Source organism: Heptranchias perlo, chromosome 7, assembly GCF_035084215.1.
Source record: "Heptranchias perlo isolate sHepPer1 chromosome 7, sHepPer1.hap1, whole genome shotgun sequence".
Classification (NCBI taxonomy): domain Eukaryota; kingdom Metazoa; phylum Chordata; class Chondrichthyes; order Hexanchiformes; family Hexanchidae; genus Heptranchias; species Heptranchias perlo.
Window position 1 is genome coordinate 43,528,290 of NC_090331.1, and position 21,675 is coordinate 43,549,964.

The 21,675-nt window shown below is 40.4% G+C and overlaps 2 protein-coding genes across 4 annotated transcripts in view; one reads left to right on the forward strand and one right to left on the reverse strand.

Annotated features, from left to right (window-relative positions):
* Positions 1–911, forward strand: part of wdsub1 (WD repeat, sterile alpha motif and U-box domain containing 1) — a 49,390-nt gene extending 48,479 nt beyond the window's left edge. For both annotated transcript variants that reach the window (XM_067987423.1, XM_067987422.1), the window contains one exon: positions 537–911. In XM_067987423.1, coding sequence (XP_067843524.1) covers positions 537–724 — 188 coding nt within the window. In that variant the 3' untranslated portion in view covers positions 725–911. The remainder of the gene's footprint in view (positions 1–536) is intronic.
* Positions 912–1,367: 456 nt separating this feature from the next.
* tanc1a (tetratricopeptide repeat, ankyrin repeat and coiled-coil containing 1a) overlaps positions 1,368–21,675 on the reverse strand; it is a 229,619-nt gene continuing 209,311 nt past the window's right edge. For both annotated transcript variants that reach the window (XM_067987420.1, XM_067987421.1), the window contains 3 exons: positions 19,202–19,348; positions 4,040–4,140; positions 1,368–3,774 (listed from right to left, as the gene is read on the reverse strand). In XM_067987420.1, the coding sequence (XP_067843521.1) occupies positions 2,394–3,774; positions 4,040–4,140; positions 19,202–19,348 (1,629 nt within the window). In that variant the 3' untranslated portion in view covers positions 1,368–2,393. The remainder of the gene's footprint in view (positions 3,775–4,039; positions 4,141–19,201; positions 19,349–21,675) is intronic.

The window sequence follows — 21,675 nt, forward strand, 5'->3', positions numbered from 1 at the left end:
GCAGTGGTTCAAGAAGGCGGCTCACGACCACATTCTCAAGGGCAGTTAGGGATGGGCAATAAATGCTGGCCTTGCCCATATTCCATGAACGAATAAAAAGATAGCCCCTTTGTCCCTATTAGCAATTGGTTTAAGATCTAGGAACTCAGTAGAAGCCTTGAGAAAAGTTGACCTCTTCAGGCACATTGGGACTACTGTGTACAGTTCACCCAGAATTACCCAAGCTTGCCTAAGCAAATATATTATTGGAGCATAAAAGATAAAAGGGAACATAGGTCTTCAAACTGCTAGGACACACCCACAGTACTGGTTGAGACTTATTACCTCTTTCGGTAAGGAGCTGTATGCCTATCTGGATAGGTACAGATTACGATGAGAACATTGCACCATTGAATAGTGGAGTTAGTATTCATGTAGCAGTGTAGGAGTAAATGGGTTTAGAGCCCAGTAGATGCTCTGTAGCATGAGGGGCCTATTGTTCCATAATGTGTTTTTGCATGCAACTGACACTTCAAAAACATCTTTTCATGTGATAGATGGCTATTCGTATGAGAGAGAAGCCATTGAGAGCTGGATTAATACTAAAAAGCGTACAAGTCCTATGACAAATATGCCTTTGGAGTCATCCTTAATAACACCCAACAGAACACTTAAAATGGCTATCGATCGCTGGATAGATGCTCAGCAAGTACTGCAACTGCCAGCAAATCTGCAACTAAAATAACAGAAATCTTCATTTGGTAACACTGCAAGTTTTCTTACTGTTTATCAAGTGTATCGTGAGTAATGGAAACAAAATCAAATAGAAAAATGTTAGTCAAATTTCATTTATTTCTAATTTTAAAACAGCTGTGATTTATTTGTGTAGTTGAGCTCAGCTTATGTCACAATTTAATAAAAGGCTCATATGTCTCAGTTGTCCTGTATACTTTTAAATTGGACCTGTTTTTGCAAAATTTATTGTATGCACAGTTTGTTTAGTGAGACAGAAGTCTCAGGTAGTAAAACATACCAACCAGGCAACAGCTGCAACCATACTGATAAGATCTGCATGCTAGGCAACTTGCATTTTATAGCACCTCAAACAGAAAAACTTACCTCTGGCTGCTGTTTGAGGAAGGATTCACACAGCTCAGGCCTTGCATGCCAGGATGAATTCAGTGACAAGATTGGCTCAGCCACAAAAGTACAGCCAAAGATTTACATTTGCTGTTTCAAAGAGTGATCACAATTGAAGTCTGGTCAACAATGTACTATGATAGAGTTGGGATGAGTAGCTGACTTGCAGAGGCTGTCTATTTTATTTCTACTTAAACTGTCTAATAAATTAAAGTCAGGTGACAAAGATAGTTCACAACCCAAAAATATTAGAATATACTTTTATATTTTATTTTTTTTCATTAATGCACTATAGATATTCCAGGGAAAAAGGAGTTCAAGACAAAACATTTTAATTGTGCTTTCTGCTGGGAATGATATAGTATGATTACACTTCTGGAAATTATTTTTTTCCTCTATAATGCTATTTGGCAATACAGTATGTTATGGGATACATAAATGATGTTATTGGAAGTTCATACTGAAATATAACCAACATCCATAGCTGGTCTCCTATGGGATCTATGTTAAGCTGCAGCAATGAATTTATGCATGCACTTGAAGGAAATAATAGTTACAGGAGCTGTGCAAAAATAACTAGATAAAGGTCTGTTTTTACAAATATTTAAGCATAAGCAAACTCATAGTATTGGAAAATTCATAACTAAATCATTAGATTTGTACAATTAAATTTACACAAACTAGTTGATTAAAATGTTTTAATTTGATTATTATGTGCAACATAATCCTTGATTATAGATGAGTACTTCATTAAAAGTTTTTAAAGATTACATAAACCTTTTTTGCAAGTGAAGGAATTGTATTTGTCCAAGCTCTGAGTTTAATCTCAAATATAAAATCTTAATGGCTGATCTTAAACAACCACATTGCATCTGATAAATTCCCTTTTTACAGATAACAATGCTGATGATACATGTTCTGATTCTTAGCTGAATTTATACAAGATAAAAACATTTCAATTACAGCAAAAGCACTTCAAGGCATTTTATAATTTGTACTTTAATAAAGTGCGGTTATTCATTTTGTGTTAAATGCCATTATTAAAATACTCAGTGCCATAGCCAGCTGGGTTAAAGCTTACCTTTTTATACTCAACATGCAATGCTATACTGTAGCATAGCCAAATTTTACAATGATAAGCACCACACTAACAATTACAGTACCAGTGGCTACAAATTCCACTATTAGATTACAATATACACACACAAAAGAAATAATTTTCAAGTGTTGTTACTAATTGCTTACTGGTTGAGTTCATCGGTGAAATGGGTATTTTATACATTAGATTCTATAAAAGATCGCTTTGGCTTTATAGAAGTAATGTTACTTGAGTGCGCATCTCTAGCAACATGAGATTGTGGTTTGGAAATACTTTCTTGAAAGTTCATGGCTGTCTGGCAGGTCTTGGAAAGCATTCCATTGTGAAAATTTCCAGCAGAGCCTGGAGATGGAACTTTTATATGATCATGATAGGCACTAACAGGTTTGGCAAACTGTGCTTCACAATGAATATTTTGACCACTACCAACTGAAGTAGGATTTGTAACTAATCCATCCGATGACTGATCATGCCAGGTACAAATCTGTTGATTGCTGGGCTGATGCTGCTGGGATCTTACTGTTTTATCTATAATTCCCATAAATGGTGTGGTCCTTGGTCTGCATTCAGCCCCACTCAAGTTTTGGTTGGACTTTTCCATCTTGTATTCCAGGCTATTTTTGATGTGAGCATCTGATGTTTGCCCACTGTCAGAGACACTACTCTTTGACACTAGACTGCTAGTAGAACCAGAAACTTTCATGATGGGTTGATGCATAGGTACAGAATCAACACCTGTTACTGATCCCTGCTGTTTTACATCTGAAGATTTCACTTGAACTCCTTGAGCCACATTTTCTGATAAATCCATAGTCAGCTGGGACTGTGCATGTGGCCTTTCTGCTGGTATTGTCATATGTGTAAAAGCCTCAGTTGCAGTGAGTTCATTGTGCTGCAGCTGCACTGACTGAGCAGAAGCCACTCTTTCTCCACAAGTTCCAGAATGTGTTCCACTATTGCCTACAGGTTCTATTTGTTGCATATTTCTGTTGCTTGGCAAAGGACTTGAAGGAAACGGAATTTGTGGTGGAGTTTTACGGCCATGTTGATAACTTGCAGCTCTTCCTCCAGCTTGTAATAAATTCATATGCTGGTTTGTTTTCACAATTTGAGCTTGTTTGGGAGGTTGCATAACTAGTCCTTGCTGCGTGAGTGGTTCTCGAAGGTATTTATGTGTAGATTTATTCTGAGGAGACGCAGGCCTTGGCTTCTGCTGAGAACTTGCATCATCTTGAAGTCCCTTTTTACATAGAACTGAGCTCAGAGAATGCTGTGGCTTTGATGAGGCGAACTGAATTTCAATAGATGGTTCAATACCAGTCTCATCGACTCCTTCAATGCTAAATGATGAACTCTCAAGATGTGGGCCTACTAATTCCTCTTCATTATCAGATTCATTGTTTTGCTGCAGTTGCTGATATTGTTGTTTCTGTTGCTGTGCTCGATGCAGCTGTTTATATTCCTCTTCTATCCGAGCCAGAAGCCTCTTTATTTCTCGGTTGTTAGGGCAAAGTTTAGCAGCCTCTTGTAGATCTGCAAGAGCTGCAGAAAATTGCCTGTGAAAAGAAAATAATATTCCACTAATAGCTACAGTAGTGAATTATTGTTTCCAATCTAACTTTCTAAGCTGACATGGGCTATTTTCCTACTTCACGTAATAAAGGTAGCAGGCAGAAAGAAAGCAACATAAGACCATCGGTTTGTTAAAAAAAAATTAACTTAAAATAAACAATTTTTAATCTACACATCAGAATTTATATAACTGTAGCCTACTTAAAGCAATCAGAGACTTTTTTGGGAGGCATGGATGGAACTTCTCACCTGCTACTCCTTTTCGCCCTTCCTCTGGCATAGTAGGCTTCGTATGATTTTGGCTTTAATTCCAATGCCTTAGAAGCAAATTCTTCTGCCATTCCAAAGTCCTGTCAGCAAGCAAAAGAAAAACATCAGTATACCCATTTTAACATGCAGTCTTGAACATGAACAAATATCTTTTCACAGAAAATTCACTTATCTGTATAAATATTGCACTGATTTATCAAAGCAAGGTTGCTGGAATTTCCCCAATTACCCTTAGACTACTGGCAAGTCCAAAAATAAACTTATCACCAGGGTTTAACAAGTTTTTAAAGCTCATGGCACTGTAATGCTGAATGTACTATTACAATAAGAAAACTACATAAACATCAGGGATTGATTTATTACTATATTAACCCTAGGGATACTGGGGGGAAGAGAAGAGAGCGTGACTGGGGAAATCGGGGGAGAGAAGGGGTTTGGGGCGCAGGCAAGGAGAAGACGGAGATGGGGGGGGGGGGTAGTTCAGGTTAGGGGAGAGAAGAGGATTATAGAATCATAGAAGTTACAACATGGAAACAGGCCCTTCGGCCCAACATGTCCATGTCGCCCAGTTTATACCACTAAGCTAGTCCCAATTGCCTGCACTTGGTCCATATCCCTCTATACCCATCTTACCCATGTAACTGTCCAAATGCTTTTTAAAAGACAAAATTGTACCCGCCTCTACTACTGCCTCTGGCAGCTCGTTCCAGACACTCACCACCCTTTGAGTGAAAAAATTGCCCCTCTGGACCCTTTTGTATCTCTCCCCTCTCACCTTAAATCTATGTCCCCTCGTTATAGACTCCCCTACCTTTGGGAAAAGATTTTGACTATCTATCTTATCTATGCCCCTCATTATTTTATAGACTTCTATAAGATCACCCCTTAACCTCCTACTCTCCGGGGAAAAAAGTCCCAGTCTATCGAACCTCTCCCTATAAGTCAAACCATCAAGTCCCGGTAGCATCCTAGTAAATCTTTTCTGCACTCTTTCTAGTTTAATAATATCCTTTCTATAATAGGGTGACCAGAACTGTACACAGTATTCCAAGTGTGGCCTTACTAATGTCTTGTACAACTTCAACAAGACATCCCAACTCCTGTATTCAATGTTCTGACCAATGAAACCAAGCATGCCGAATGCCTTCTTCACCACCCTATCCACCTGTGACTCCACTTTCAAGGAGCTATGAACCTGTACTCCTAGATCTCTTTGTTCTATAACTCTCCCCAACGCCCTACCATTAACGGAGTAGGTCCTGGCCCGATTCGATCTACCAAAATGCATCACCTCACATTTATCTAAATTAAACTCCATCTGCCATTCATCGGCCCACTGGCCCAATTTATCAAGATCCCGTTGCAATCCTAGATAACCTTCTTCACTGTCCACATTGCCACCAATCTTGGTGTCATCTGCAAACTTACTAACCATGCCTCCTAAATTCTCATCCAAATCATTAATATAAATAACAAATAACAGCGGACCCAGCACCGCTGGTCACAGGCCTCCAGTTTGAAAAACAGCCCTCTACAACCACCCTCTGTCTTCTGTCGTCAAGCCAATTTTGTATCCAATTGGCTGCCTCACCTTGGATCCCGTGAGATTTAACCTTACGTAACAACCTACCATGCGATACCTTGTCAAAGGCTTTGCTGAAGTCCATGTAGACCACGTCTACTGCACAGCCCTCATCTATCTTCTTGGTTACCCCTTCAAAAAACTCAATCAAATTCGTGAGACATGATTTTCCTCTCACAAAACCATGCTGACTGTTCCTAATCAGTCCCTGCCTCTCCAAATGCCTGTAGATCCTGTCTCTCAGAATACCCTCTAACAACTTACCCACTACAGATGTCAGGCTCACCGGTCTGTAGTTCCCAGGCTTTTCCCTGCCGCCCTTCTTAAACAAAGGCACAACATTTGCTACCCTCCAATCTTCAGGCACCTCACCTGTAGCTGTCAATGATTCAAATATCTCTGCTAGGGGACCCGCAATTTGCTCCCTAACCTCCCATAATGTCCTGGGATACATTTCATCAGGTCCCGGAGATTTATCTACCTTGATGCGCGTTAAGACTTCCAGCACCTCCCTCTCTGTAATATGTACACTCCTCAAGACATCACTATTTATTTCCCCAAGTTCCCTAACATCCATGCCTTTCTCAACCGTAAATACCGATGTGAAATATTCATTCAGGATCTCACCCATCTCTTGTGGTTCCGCACATAGATGACCTTGTTGATCCTTAAGAGGCCCTACTCTCTCCCTAGTTACTCTTTTGCCCTTTATGTATTTGTAGAAGCTCTTTGGATTCTCCTTTGCCTTATCTGCCAAAGCAATCTCATGTCCCCTTTTTGCCCTCCTGATTTCTCTCTTAACTCTACTCCGGCAATCTCTATACTCTTCAAGGGATCCACTTGATCCCAGCTGCCTATGCATGTCATATGCCTCCTTCTTCTTTTTGACTAGGGCCTCAATCTCCCGAGTCATCCAAGGTTCCCTACTTCTACCAGCCTTGCCCTTCACTTTATAAGGAATGTGCTTACCCTGAACCCTGGTTAACACACTTTTGAAAGCCTCCCACTTACCAGACGTCCCTTTGCCTGCCAACAGACTCTCCCAATCAACTTCTGAAAGTTCCTGTCTAATACCATCAAAATTGGCCTTTCCCCAATTTAGAATTTTAACTTTTGGGCCAGACCTATCCTTCTCCATAGCTATCTTAAAACTAATGGAATTATGATCACTGGTCCCAAAGTGATCCCTCACTAACACTTCTGTCACCTGCCCTTCCTTATTTCCCAAGAGGAGGTCAAGTTTTGCCCCCTCTCTAGTCGGGCCATCCACATACTGAATGAGAAATTCCTCCTGAATACACTCAACAAATTTCTCTCCATCCAAGCCCCTAATGCTATGGCTTGGATGAGCAGAGTGGGGGATTGGGGAACAGAATTTCCTGTAAGGCCAAGTAGGTTCTTGATCTGAGGGACCCTGCACCATAAGTGAGGTAGAGACTTTTTTGAAAAATGGGATGTGGGCGTCGCTGGCACGGCCAGCATTTATTACCCATCCCTAATTATCCTCAAGAAGGTGGTGGTGAGCTGCCGCAGTCCATGTGGTGAAGGTACTCCCACAGTGCTGTTAGGTAGGCAGTTCCAGGATTTTGACCCAGCGACGATGAAGGAACAGCGATATATTTCCAAGTCAGGATGGTGTGTGACTTGGAGGGGAATGTGCAGGTGGTGGTGTTCCCATGTGCCTGCCAACCTTGTCCATCTAGGTGATAGAGGTCGCAGTTTTAGGAGGTGCTGTCGAAGAAGCCTTGGCGAGTTGCTGCAGTGCATCCTGTGGATGTATATGCTGCAGCCACTGTGCGCCGGCGGTGGAGGGAGTGAATGTTTAAGGTGATGGATGGGGTGCCAAGCAAGCGGGCTGCTTTGTCCTAGATGTTGTCGAGCTTCTTGAGTTTTGTTGGAGCTGCACTCATCCAGTCAAGTGGAGAGTAGTCCATCACCCTCCTGACTTGTGCCTTGTGGAAAGGCTTTGGGGAGTCAGGAGGTGAGTCACTCGTCACAGAACACCTAGCCTCTGACCTGCTCTTGTATTTACGGGGCTATAAAACATCATTTACTCCTAGTTACAGGTAGGAAATCAAGGTGTTACATATAGACTATCAGTGAGTTATTGTATTATGGTTGGTCATGAGGGAAACTTATAGATATCATGTGGTCAGAATGTTATGTGATCAAACCTCCAGGAACACCTCCAAACAGAGTTGGCAACCCTAATAATGGTACATATAAAGTTGTATAGAGCCATCTAATGGTCCAATGATAAATGTGGCCGACTTTTTGGAATAAAGCTCATGACATCCTACAAACAGTTTCCTGAGTGTTGTTAAAATAGATAATAGACCATTACAGTGTCCAGCATTTCCTTCAAATAATGAAGTCTGAAGTTTTCAGACTGAAAAAGAGAAAAGAAACAAGATTATGATGCGTCGATACTTCAATATGCCACGGAGAGGTAGGGTGTGGCTGAGTGCCCAATTTTCGGAATGGCTGCCATTTGTTTCCCTAAGTACCATTGACAGTGGACTGGGTTAGGTTGCCCAGTCACCCACTTAGCTGGGAAATTAGCACAGGATGTCAAAAAAATTAATGAAGCAGAAGGAAACAGATTTTTAAAACTGGGACAAAACAAACAAAGACTAGCAAACAGAAGTTACTTCTATTTGGACTGAACAGCAGTAACTTCCAACATTAATAGTTCTAAAAGGGGAAGTTCATGATTTTTTAAGAAAGTTCATAAATCAAGACATTCCAATTAAGATTACTTCAACATAGCAATGTGTCTTTCCAAATTAAAAGTATTACAGGAGATCCTCTCTTCCAGTCATTATATTCTTTTCTTTAATAGGCATACATGGCAGGTTGGAACATAGTGAGAAGCTGGAAATATTAAAATAATGTCATGAAAAGTAAATGTACTAAATGAAAAACAGCAAATGTTAAAATACAAGTTGGGATAAATATTTAGGCAAATTTGCTTTTTGAACTTCACAGTTCTTAGAAAGGTGGGAGCAGTTTTACAGGAAAAAACGCTAATATGATTAACTGATAAACCTTAGAACTACGTGTGTAAATAGGATTAACCTGCAAAAGAAAACAGAACTGATTTTACTGGCAATGTCTATAACCTAACAATTGAAACATTTATGTCTGCACTAAAAGGAACACTGAACTGAATTTCAGTTGTTAATGTTCTGAGACAGAAGGCACAAATTTAGTTTAGAATCCCTGCTGATAAAAGAAAGTGTTCATTTCACTTTCAAATGCATTTCAACTTTCTAATTCTAATTTTCTGCAACCACATCAAATAAATATTTTTAAGCATTTTACAAACTGCTAGAAACAGTTGGGAATGTAGTATTGAGCTTCTGTATTAGGCTTAAAATCAGAATTCCTTTTAAGATAATAGGGTATAGAGCGGTGGTTGAAATATATTAAAAATGGTTGGTGTTATGGAAGGAAGACATCAAATATACTTCTGGCGAGCTGGCATCCCATGAACTTTCAAAAGTATTGATAAACATCAAGGTGCACAGATGCTGATGAACTTGATACTAGCAGAAGTACATTAAAGGGATCCCAGACTCCATCAGGAGGTGTGAATATTGTTTTATAGAAAAATAGGACTGCTCCAAAAGGACTCCCACAAACCTACTGCTAAAACAGGTTATCTCTAGGGGAAATCAGGGGAAATCAAGGGATATGGGGATCGGGCAGGAAAGCGGAGTTGAGGTCGAAGATTGGCCATGATCCGATTGAATGGCGGAGCAAACTCGAGGGGCCGTGTGGCCTACTCCTGCTCCTATTTCTTATGTTCTTAAAGCATGAGTTTTGGCAGTTTAAATTAGAGAGGTAGAATTTAAGAGAGATCGCAGCCCTGGAAGTATAAAAAGTATAGCACAGGCAAAAATAAATTTACAGACAAATCAAGGTCTAAGAGGAACACTGGAGGGAAGCTAAATCAAAAGGGGAGGTACCTGTGATAAATAAAAGTTAAAAGGTGGACCACCTAAGTTCAAAAGGGAAGGAAAATCATAAAAGGAGCACCGTGAAGTCAAAACAAAAGTTGGCAAATGAGAGAAGTTCTAAAGGGGAAGAGAGAAATGAAGTAGTTAATGAGCTGTTTGCTGTAGGATGCGTTAATTGTCAACAAATAAATAAACTAAAAGAAAAGGTACAGGAATTTACAAAGGCAGACAAAAGTGAGGATATTTTTGAGGTGAAATGGATAGAATGAACTTGTTCAGTGAGTCATCACAGGGTCTATGAAATGGCCAGGTAAACACCAGACCTTGAGAGTGGGGATCAGCATAATCAAGGACAGGGTTGCCATGAAATAGAGGCAAGTGCTGATGGAAGTCAAGGTAATGGATGGATTGTTGTGAGAAGTATTAAGAAAGCCTGTGAAGCTACTCAAGATTACATCAATGAACAGATGTGGCAGCTAGAAAAACAGGACTGAGACACAGTTTGCAAATCTCAATGAGATTGCAGTCGTAGGACACTCTGTTCAGGAATCTAATAGCCATGTGTGTCGTATGGACAATACCTATAGGATGGTCAGTTGTCCACCTGGAGTCAGAACAGTACATATTAAGGAAGGTTATAGAAGAGATACTGAGATGGAAGGAAGAGGCATAGTGGTGATAGCCCTGTAGGGGTAAACAAAAGAGAGAGAAATAAGAGAGTAGCCTTAAAAGTCACTGCCTTCAAACTCAAAGATAAGGGATACAGAATGAAGTTTTCCAGTACACTTTCGAAGTTTGGGAAAGGAAGGGAGTTCACCAAGAAAACTGAGGATGTAAATGAATGGTTGGCAACCTGGTTCATTAACAACAATGCTACTTTCATAAATAACTAGGAACACATTCAGAATAAAAAGGACTGGGTACAAGAGAGACAGGCTGCAACTAAACCGTAGGGAAAAACAGAATTTAGAAGAACACTGAGGCAGCAATCGAGAATCATTTAAACTAGATAAGATAGCGGTGAAGGGCGGGGACAAAACCGTATCCCAGACAAGCAGATTAGAAGGTAGTTAACAGGTGGGTATGGACAATGATATAAGGAGTGACATACAAGAACTGGAAACCAGGAACAGGCAAAAACTTGGGAACATAAAAAGAAGTAATCTACAAGATATATCTGCAGAATGCTAGAAGCATTAGAAACAAAGGGGGAAAAATTCGATAGGGGCCATTCTTGGGCGAGGGTAGCGTGATGTGCTATTAACCCGCGCCCAATGGCCCCTGCGCACGCAGGACGCAAGTTTCGACCCACCCGAGGACTTACCTGCAATCAGCATTCCATTCCAGGCCTTCCACATGGAATCAATGCAATTCGCACTTCCCACCGCCACAGGGAGCTCAATCTCTTAAAGGGAGGATATTTCTTAGAAATCTCTTAAAGGTAACTGGTATCAGTTATTTGCTGAAAATAACAGTCTACTGTCTGCACGGAGTCTGAATGGAGATCAGACATTGCACACGTAAAACACAGATGCAGGTCCCATCCCTATGGTTACACACTGATGAGTTATGTTAAAACACTGAATAAAGGTTATGCACTACTAAATCCAACATCCTCCAATCTGCACACTAGACCTCACCAATCTGCCAATCTGAGTTGGTACCAGGCCTGTGAGAGTGCAAGCACCAAGGTTCTCTGCTGATGCACTAGAGACCTTGGGGGCAAGAGGTGGACAGAAGGAGGGACATCCTATATCCACAGGGGCGGGGGAGCAAGAGGCCCTCCAGACAAATACTCAAAAGGCAGTGGGAGGCAGCGGTGGACGAAGTCAATGCCAGGCATATAGCATCATGAATATGGATGCAGTGCAGGTAGAAGTTCAATGCTTTGACATGAGTGATCAAGGTGAGCGAGGTCAACTGTCAAGTGGTGTCTCCTACCAACTGCTCCACACACTACACCCCCGCCATCCACCACATACTAACAAAATCTTTCCATCAGTACTCAACTCTTCCAATCAGATGCTTCCTCTCACCCTTACACATTACCACTGTTTCAAGCTGCCCACCCACAACTCACAGGCAGCCATTCAACCATGACAGGTACATCACCCAGACACAGGTCCCACTTTCTTGCAGGAGAAGGTGGCGCATATCAGGAGGCAGCAAGTGGCAGGGCATTTAGCTCCTCGAGCCTGTTCCACCATTCAATGAGATCATGGTGGACCTGTGACCTAACTCCATATACCTGCCTTAGCCTCATATCCCTTAATACCCTTGGTTCACAAATCTCAGATTTAACATTCACAAGTGAGCTAGCATCAACTGCCGTCTGCAGAAGAGTGTTCCAAACATCTCCCACCCTTTGCGTGTAGAAGCATTTCCTAACATCACTCATGCACATCCTTGCTCTAAATGTTAGGCTATGTCCCCGCGTCCTAGTATTGAAGTCTAGGAGACCTCCAAAAAGAGTTACAAATGTCTCAGCAGCCAGAAGCTATAATCCAGCCACTAACCTTTAAATCCTGAATGGTCCCTTTAAATAGCGCTGGTGGTGGGTCCTCCAGGCACTCTAAGACACGTTCAGATAGTCGGGGTTAAGACTGTTCGTTCAGTTGAGTGTTAGACACCATTTTGGGACTTATCTCTTTAAATCAGCTTTGCACACTGATTGAAGCCATTTTCTCCCTACTTTACATGATTCCACCGTTCGTTATCTGCGCCTGTGCTAACTCCCATACCAAGATGGCGTCCAGCACACGTCACGCTGGAAACGTGCATGTGCATCCAAGACGTCGTCTCCAACATCCAAGATGGCATGTAGTGCCGAAAGAACAGGCGCTACTCGGCCCAATTTAGCGAGCAAAGTGCCGGAACTGGAAGCAATAGGGAACTGACACAGTGGGAACAAAAACATGGCTATATCCAGAGGATGGAAATGAATTTAACATTCAATGGTATGGAACGTTCAGGAAAGACAGAGTGCACAGAAAAGAAGATGGTGCATCCTATGTCAGGGACATCGCGGAAGTAAATGAAATTGATTCTGTGGGAGGGAGCAAGCTACAAAAGAACTACTCTAGTCAGACATCTTAAATCTGTGAAATACAAACTTACATTATGAGTACACTACAGACCTTCAAGTCAACATAAGGAGATGGACAATTTGGTCTATAGAGATATTAGGAAAGGGCTAAATGCAAATAAATGAGGTAACAACTAAAACAAATGTATTGGAGTAGGTTGCAGCACAACATATCAGCTCAGAGTGTTTGAGCTGGAGTGCGAGTTAGAGACACTCCGACACCTATGGGAGGGAGATGTTAGTTAGCAGCGTAGTGGGAACCAAGGAGAGGTACAGGAGGTGGTCCCGTAGAAACTGGACCTATCCAACAGGTATGAGGTACTTGATACCCGAGAGGATAAGGAGGCTGCAGGGAGGATGCCCAGAATGCTAACCATGGCATTGTGGTGCATGATGCAGTCCTGGGGAGGGGGACGATCAGAATAGAACAGTTGTAGTCATAGGAGATTCTATAATCAGGGGGATAGATAGCGTCCACTGCAGTCGTGACCAAGAGTCCAGGAGGGTGTGTTGCCTACCTAGTGCAAGGGTAAAGGACATCTCAGAGCAACTGGAGAGGAATCTGGAAAATGGGTGGGAGGATCCAGTTGTGGTGGCACCAATGACATAGGGAAGAAAAAGGAGGAGGTCCTGCTAAGGGAATATCAGAAGCTAGGAACTAAATTAAAAAGCAGGATCGCATGGGTGATAATCTCAGAATTACTACCCGAGCCACGTGCTAATTGGCATAGGGATAGGTATACCAGAAAGGTGAATGAGTGGCTGAAAGAGTGGTGTGGGTAGGAGGGTTTCCATTTCATGGGACACTGGCACCAGTACTGGGACAGAAAGGTGTTGTACTGCTAGAATGAGCTCCACCTGAACCGGAGTGGGACCAAAGTTCTAGCAGAAAGGATAAATAGGGTGGTGGATAAGGCTTTAAGGTGGAGGGAGGGATTTGGTAGCAAAATCAAAAGCCTAAAGATAAAAGAAACAGATGAGTGCAAAGGTCAGACCAGGGTAAGGAATAAAGATAACAAATGGTCAAGGAACAAATACAGTTTATAAAACGGAAGTATAAAAGGAGTGTTAAAGACAAATTAAACTGCCTGTACAGCAATGTACACAGCGTCCAAAATAAAACAGGGGAACTGGAGGCAATAATCTGTAGCGAGGAAGCAGATGATGTGGGAATAACAAACATGGCTACATAAAGATCAGGACTGGCAACTAAATATTGCAGGTTATAACAATCAGAAGGGATAGGGAAGGAAGTGGGGGGGCGGTAAGAGTAGCTGTACTAATTAGAGATAACATAATGGCAGTATAAAAAAGGGACACAACTAACAGAAGGATAGAAACAGAATCCATATAGATTGAAATAAAAGATAAGGGATCGATGACACTAATAGCGGTATACTACAGGTCACCTAATAGTGGAAAGGAAATGGAGGAAGAAATATGTAAGCAAATATGTGAAATGAGTAAAGGACATAGAATAACAATCATGTGAGATTTTAACTACCCCCAAATAAACTGGCAAGAGGAGGTAGGTGAAGGGGTGCAGAGAAGGGAGTTTTTACAATGTGTGCAGGACTGTTTTCTTACCCAGTATGTAAAAAGCCCAAGAGAAGAAGCACTGCTGAATTTAGTAATGGGAAATGAACCAGAACAGATAAGAGAAGTAAAGGTACGTAAACATCAAGGCAATAGCGACCATAACATAATAAGGTTTAAGATAAAGATTAAGGACATAAGTAAGACATAGAACAAAGTAATAAATTGGGGAAAAAAGCTGATTTTAAGGGGTTGTGAATTAGGGAAAATAAATGAAAAACATTTACTGACAATGAAATAGAACAGCAGTGGGAAACATTTAAAATGATGATCAAGAGTGTTCAGGAGAAATGTATCACATTTAAGAGTAAATTAGCCAGTAATGACACGCCATGGATGAATAAAGAAATAAGGGCAAAATTGAAACTAAAGAAAAATGCATACACTAAGTACATATACAACAAAGGGGAGAATGGCAAAGGGGAATATGAAAAGATTAGGAAAGAAGTCAAAAAAAGTTAGGAAGGCAAAGAGAAACTATGAAATTAAATTATCAAGGAATATAAAAAGAAATAGTAAAGTATGCTAGACACAAATAACAAAAGAAGGATCAGGATAGGGATATGGCCAATAAGGGATACACACCATAAACTCACAGGTAATGTCAGCAAAATGGTAGAAATATTAAATAATTACTTTGCCTCAGCATTTACCAGGGAGATTAACATGGTGGGCATGACATTAGAAGAAGAGATCAAAAAAGTTAAAGACATTTAAGATAGAACGGGGGGATATAATTGACAAACTAATCAAACTTAGAGAGTTTGATTGCATCCACGCATATTAAAAACAGTTAGGGAGGAGATAGCAGAGGCACTGTTACATATATATAAAAATTCATTAGACAAGGGAATAGTGCCAGAGGACTGGCAGACAGCTAATGTTATTCCCATATTTAAGAGAGGTAGAACAAGTCCAGGGAACTATAGACCAATTAACTTAACCTCGGTGACAGGAAAGATAATGGAATCTTTACTCAAAGATGTAATAGAAAAACATCTAGAAATCGAAATTATAATAGCATGGATTTCAACAGGGGTGGTCATGCTTGACCAACCTTACTGAATTCTTTGAAGTAACAGAAAGGGTAGACAAGGATAATGTGGTAGATGTAATATAGTTGGATTTTCAAAAGGTCATCGATAAGATACCGCATAGTAGTCTCATGACTAAGGTCAGAGCATGTGGAGTCAGGGGACAAGTAGCCGAATGGATAGCAAGCTGGCTACAAAACAGAAAACAGAGAATAGGGGTTAAAGGTAGTTACTCAGACTGGCAAAAGGTGGGAAGTGGTGTTCCACAAGGATCAGTGCTGGGACCACTGTTGTTCACCATTTACATAAACGATTCGGACTTGGGAATCAGAAGTACAATTTCAAAATTTGCGGACGACACCAAATTGGGGGGTATAGTTAATACCGAGGAGGACTGCAACAAAATACAGGAAGACATAAGAGGTCATAAGACCTTAAGAGATAGGAGCAAGAGTAGGCCATTCGGCCCCTCGAGCCTGAATTAGGATGGAGTTGAGGTAAAAATCAGATCAGCCATGATCTCATTAAATCACAATACTAAAAAAAATGTCATTACTACATCAGTAAGAGGTCAGTCAGAGAAGAGATCAAAAATCCTAAAAGATGCAAAAGGGCTTAAAATCGAGAATGAACACAAAATAGTAATGAAGAGCCATAAGGCTAAACCCTAGTCTGAGTTATGAGGAAAGACCAGAGACTCTTGGACTTTTCAACCTGGAAAGGTAATGTCTGAGAGGAGATCTTATACAGGTAAGTAAGAAAGTTCGGTGACCAGAAAAAATAAATCTGTAATATCACTTCAAGTTAAATAGTGAGAGTAGGACAAGTGGACATAGATTCAAGCTAGTGAAACGTAAAATTTAGGATTGATGTCAAGAAATTATTTACACAAAAATCAACATATGGAATTGACTTCCAGGAATAGTGGAGGTGAAAACCCTGGAATCTTTCAAGAAACAACTGGACACGCAAGTGGGCAGACCTTAGGTTCTTTTTGCGTGAATGACTTAAGATGGGTCAAATGGCCTGCCTCATCCGTAATTATCATGTGAAATGGGCTGAACAAACTTGTTTATCCAAAACCTATTGTTAAATTTGTACATACAACTATCAAAAAGAGTTAATCCATTCTTTGCACCATAAAAGTTACTTTAATTTAAGCCTAATTTTAACTGCTATCAAAAAATAATTTATTCAATTTTTCCTTGCTGCTTCATATGCACAATTGTTATTGAAAATGTAGTAAAGTACCTCCCTGAATCAAGCTACTGAATGCTGGGAAAACCCAAAGGGCTAACACTGGAATTCTGGGACAGCCAGGTCTCCAGGAAAGCGGATAACAAAGGAGCTCACACACCAAACAGCAAATAAATTGCTGGTTGACAATTGAATCACAAGTATCATAAACCTGTAGGCTAGCAATCTGAAAGTTTAATTGATGAGTCAGTTTGGGGACCCAACTCTGAAAAAAAAAGCATAGGAACTTGGTTGGGATTATGGACTTCTAGCTGGTGCTAACTGCTAAGGAATGTTAAAGATGCAAATAATTTGGTTCTCATCAACATTTTGGCCAACATGCCAATATAGATGACTGATATCTGGGAAAAGACAATGGTGACCGAGATAATCATTTTCACTGCACATTGAGATTTAATCTCACAACAGGCTGATCTCAGTCATTTCTAAGAGATAAAAGCTGCCATGGTTGTCCTCTCCCTAAGCAGATGGGAACAAGAAAGGCAGCAGAAGGGTAGGAGAGAAGGAAGAGATCAGGAGAGGCAAAGAGGAACGGAGCTACTTAGTTTCCAGAGTGCTATGATCTTTTAGAAAATACATAAGCTGTCACAAAGGCTTAATATAGTTCTACAGAAGCAGAAGTAGGGTTAAGAGTGCAACTGTAAGATTAAGACAGGTTAAAGGTTTATCCTGATGGAAGTAACTTATGAAGTGTATCACTATAGTATTTATAAGGTCATTGCTCCGAATAGAGAGAGAGTTTATTGACAGTATAGCGATAGGGAAACATGTATGTGTCAAGTTAGCTGAACCAGGAGATGACAACTGAAGAAACAAGACAACAGCAGACATTCCCAAGAAGAGCAGCATTTGAAAGGGAGTTGAACAGATGATGCCACAAATCCGGTCGGCTCGAAGGACCAGGGATGTCTGCACCCAATATAGCCTGCATGTTCAAAGCGGTTAACTTATCCACAAGGATATACTTGCCATAGAGGGAGTGCAGCGAAGGTTCACCAGACTGATTCCTGGGATGGCAGGACTGTCGTATGAGAAGTGATTGGGTCAATTAGGCCTGTATTCACTCGAGTTTAGATGAGAGGGCATCTCATTGAAACATATAAAATTCTGACAGGGCTAGACAGACTGGATGCAGGGAGGATGTTTCCCCTGGCTGGGGGGTGGTCTAGAACGAGGGGGTCACAGTCTCAGGATACGGGGTAGGACATTTAGGACCGAGATGAGGAGAAATTTCTTCACTCAGAGGGTGGTGAACCTGTGGAATTCTCTACCACAGAAGGCTGTGGAGGCCAAGTCACTGAATATATTTAAAGAGATAGATAGATTTCTAGACACAGAAGGCACTGAGTATGGGGGGAGAGTGGGAATATGGTATTGAGATAGTGGATCAGCCATGATCATATTGAATGGCAGAGCAGGCTCAAAGGGCCGAATGGCCTTATCCTGCTCCTATTTTCTATGTTTCTATTAAATACAAACTAAATCTGGCCTTGCTAAGCCATATAGTATCCTTGAATATTACCATATAGCAATATTACCATATAGCAATATTACCACATGGCCAATCAAGAGAACCCAAGCTCCAATGGCGGAAACTTCGATACATTTGTACTTGAAATGACATACTCTGTTGATTATACCCAAGTACCTGTTGTAGTTCTCAGTGCTTAACCTTAAGATGGCTTTAATTGTGATAATATAAATGTGTGAATAAAGCAGTGATACTTCATGCACCTATGTCTGACTTCATCTTTGATAACTGCCAAAAAAAATTTAAACTCATTCCACTCAAAAGTTATACTGTAATCCCATTTTGATTGGCTTGGGGTGCAACTATTAAATTTCTCTGAACTGTATATGTAAGATGGTTCAGAGGCAAGCTAAACTGGGCATCTTAAAAACCTTAGCTAAGTATGGGAGAAATCCAGTCCTATTCTTGTATACAGTTTAGGAAGAAGGGCAAGGCTTGGTCTGCTTTCTTTAACATCTTTACACTGAATATTGGAAATTCCAATAATATATTCAGCACTTACTAGACATGTTCTACCATCCACTGTTACCTTGTAAAAAAAAATGGTCTGCTCTTCTCCTTGAGCCAAGTAATTTGTACAATACAAGCTAGACACTGCAATTTGTTTTGATGCTAATAGTTGATGCTTTCCAACACAGCTTTCAACATTCACCTGAACAAGTTTGAACATCTCTTATGTAGGTCTGCACCTCTGAGAATTCAGCACTCCCTCTGTCCTGCATTAGCTGTCAAGGCTAGATTAAGCTTTCATGTCCTGGCATGGAGCTTAAACACATAGCCTTCTGACCCAGAAGTCAAAACACTAACAACTGTGCCAAGCTGGCACTCAACTGAAGATTGGCAGTGCCAAAGTATGAAACTATTCCTGACTGGCTGTGCCACAGGTCAAAAACTTATATATTGCCAAAGCCATGGTAAAACTCTCAGATTTCAGAACTCCAGCTGCATCTCCACCAGGACAACTCTCAAAATAAAAAAAACACATTAACACAAAAAAATCTGAACAACCACCCTTTAAAACAAAGGATTTTGAATAAGTCAGACTTTAAATAAATAAAACCAGAAGTCTAATGAAATCAGATACAATAGCTTACATTAGTTTTCCTCCGGCATCGTGACAGGTTTAAGTAAAGAGAAACCCTCAGATCTCTAAAAGATTTCACTTCGTCCCCAAATCCTTCTCGTGGAAATTTTCTTAGGGCATACTGATATCTCTGGGCTGCCTCTTTCATCTTTCCTTTCTGCAGGAGTTGAGAGAGAAAACATATTATGGCTTGAAGTATTATAAATATCAATTCTCTTTTGACATATTCAGCTGCCAAGAAAATGTTTATCCAGTCATGTGTCAAAGCTTATTAGGTAAACACTATCAGGTCAGATTTTCCCAGTTTGCCAACAAACATTAGGATTTTACCTTTAACAATTTTTCAATATAATTTTGTCCCTTATGTTATAGCTCAAGGTCTATCTGGACTCTGGTCTCTGTTGCCATGAGTGCAGGCAGCCTACTACCAGATCTAGACAATGTTGCCTTTGGCTGAGCAACCAGAAATCATCCCCATCTGATTCTATACCACCTGAGCCATCCCCTTATTGGGAGATGCAGCAAACAATGTGGTAACTCCTGTCTCGGATTCAGTTACAAAGCGAATAGGAGATCAAGTATGCATTTTTCCATTAAACCACAGGTTACAGCACAGGAAGCAGCCATTCAGACCATCGTGTCTGTGCTGGCTCTTTGCTACAGCAATTCAAAACTAATCCTACTGCCCTGCTCTTTCCCCATAGCCCTGTATCTTCCTCTACTTCAAATATTTATTCAATTTTCCCTTTGACAAAGCACTTCATGCTTCAACAACCCTCCGAGTAAAAAAAAAATTCCTAATCTTTCTCCTCACTGTCGATTTTAAATTGATGACTCCTTGTTACTAACTCTTCAACCAGAGGAAATAGTCTTTCCCTATTCCTTCTATCAGAAATCTTTATGATGTCAAAAAATCTGTTAAATCTCCTCAGCCTTATTTGCTCCATCAGAAATAGTCCCAGTGTCTCAAGTCTCTCCTTATAGCTATATAGTTTCCCATCCTTGGTGTCATCCTGGTAAAGACAAGCTGTAAGTTCTATATGGGTTTAATGCTCTTTCTATAATGGGGTGCCCAAAACTGTACACAGTACTCTAATTGCAGCCTAACTAGTATTTTTATTAATTCATCATTACTTTTTTACTCATGTATTATAAGCTATTTACAAAATCCAAAATACTACTGGCCTTTTTATGGCTTTATCTACCTGCACTAGCACTTTCAGGGAATTATATATTTCAACCCTAAGTTCCTCTGTTCATGCACACCCTTTCAGTGTCTTCCCACCCATTCCTTGTTTTTCCTCCCAAATATATTCCTTCACATTTATCCACATTGAAATACAACTACCACCTGTCTGCCTATTCCGCTATCTATGTCTTAATTCTTCTACAGTTCTCTTCACCGTTTGCATGTCAGTTTTCTAATGCTTGGCACAACAACACTGCCCTAATGCACTTGTTTAAAACGTTAAGATTTTATTTAAGGAAAAATAATTATTACCGATTTTGTAGGATCATCTTTATTTTTTTTAAAAAACAATCAAAGGCACCTTCCACACATCACAGCAGTAGAACTGGCATCAGCACTCTGGTCACTATGAATAACCTGTCATGACATCAGGAGTCATTCCTGGAACACTTCCCACTCCTAGAGTGTAAAGAAGATGAGCCATACCCACAAGACATCAGTTTGTTTTGACCTAAAGGATCCCATGAAGCAACAGGGCAAAACCCAATATATTTACTATCTGCAATGGCCTGGGGGGTGGGGGGATGATAAAGTGGGAATGCAATGCATTAAGGATACCATTGGTTCAAAGAATAAAACCTTAAAATTAGGTACTCTTAGGTTTTGGAATTCCATCATGTCTTGCTGAAAACTGACTATGGTGAGGTATTAGGAACAGGAGGGTCCTCAGAGAGGAACAGAGATTCCAGAACCAACAAACCAAAATGTGAATGTTCCTGAGCCCAACATCTTTGTTCACAGTATGCTCCAACTTGTAGTTTTACTGATGCTGTTACTGGACACTTCTTTCAAAAACTGGGGATCTAGCTGAATATAAAAAGTAAAAGATTAGTTACAGAGACGTTAGGATCACTCAGTGATGAAGGAAGGAGTCTTAATTGCGGAGACTGAAGGTATAGCGAAGGTATTAAATAAATATTTTCCATTCTTGTTTTACAAATGTTGGTGGAAGTGAGAATGTACATGTAGAAGAAGATATGGAACAATTGTTAGAGATAACTGTAGTAAAGGAATTGGTTTATTTGTACTTTATGCAGTTCATATTTGAAGATTTCCCACTGCTGATCTGTCAACTTGTATGCTACATTTTCTGCCCAGTTAATTTGTTCAGATCCTCTTTTATCTCGCTGAACTTTGCATAATATTAAGATAGAAACAGAATCCACGTGGATTGAGACAAAGGATAAGAAGGGATCGATCACGTCAATAGGTATAATCTGCAGACCACCTAATAG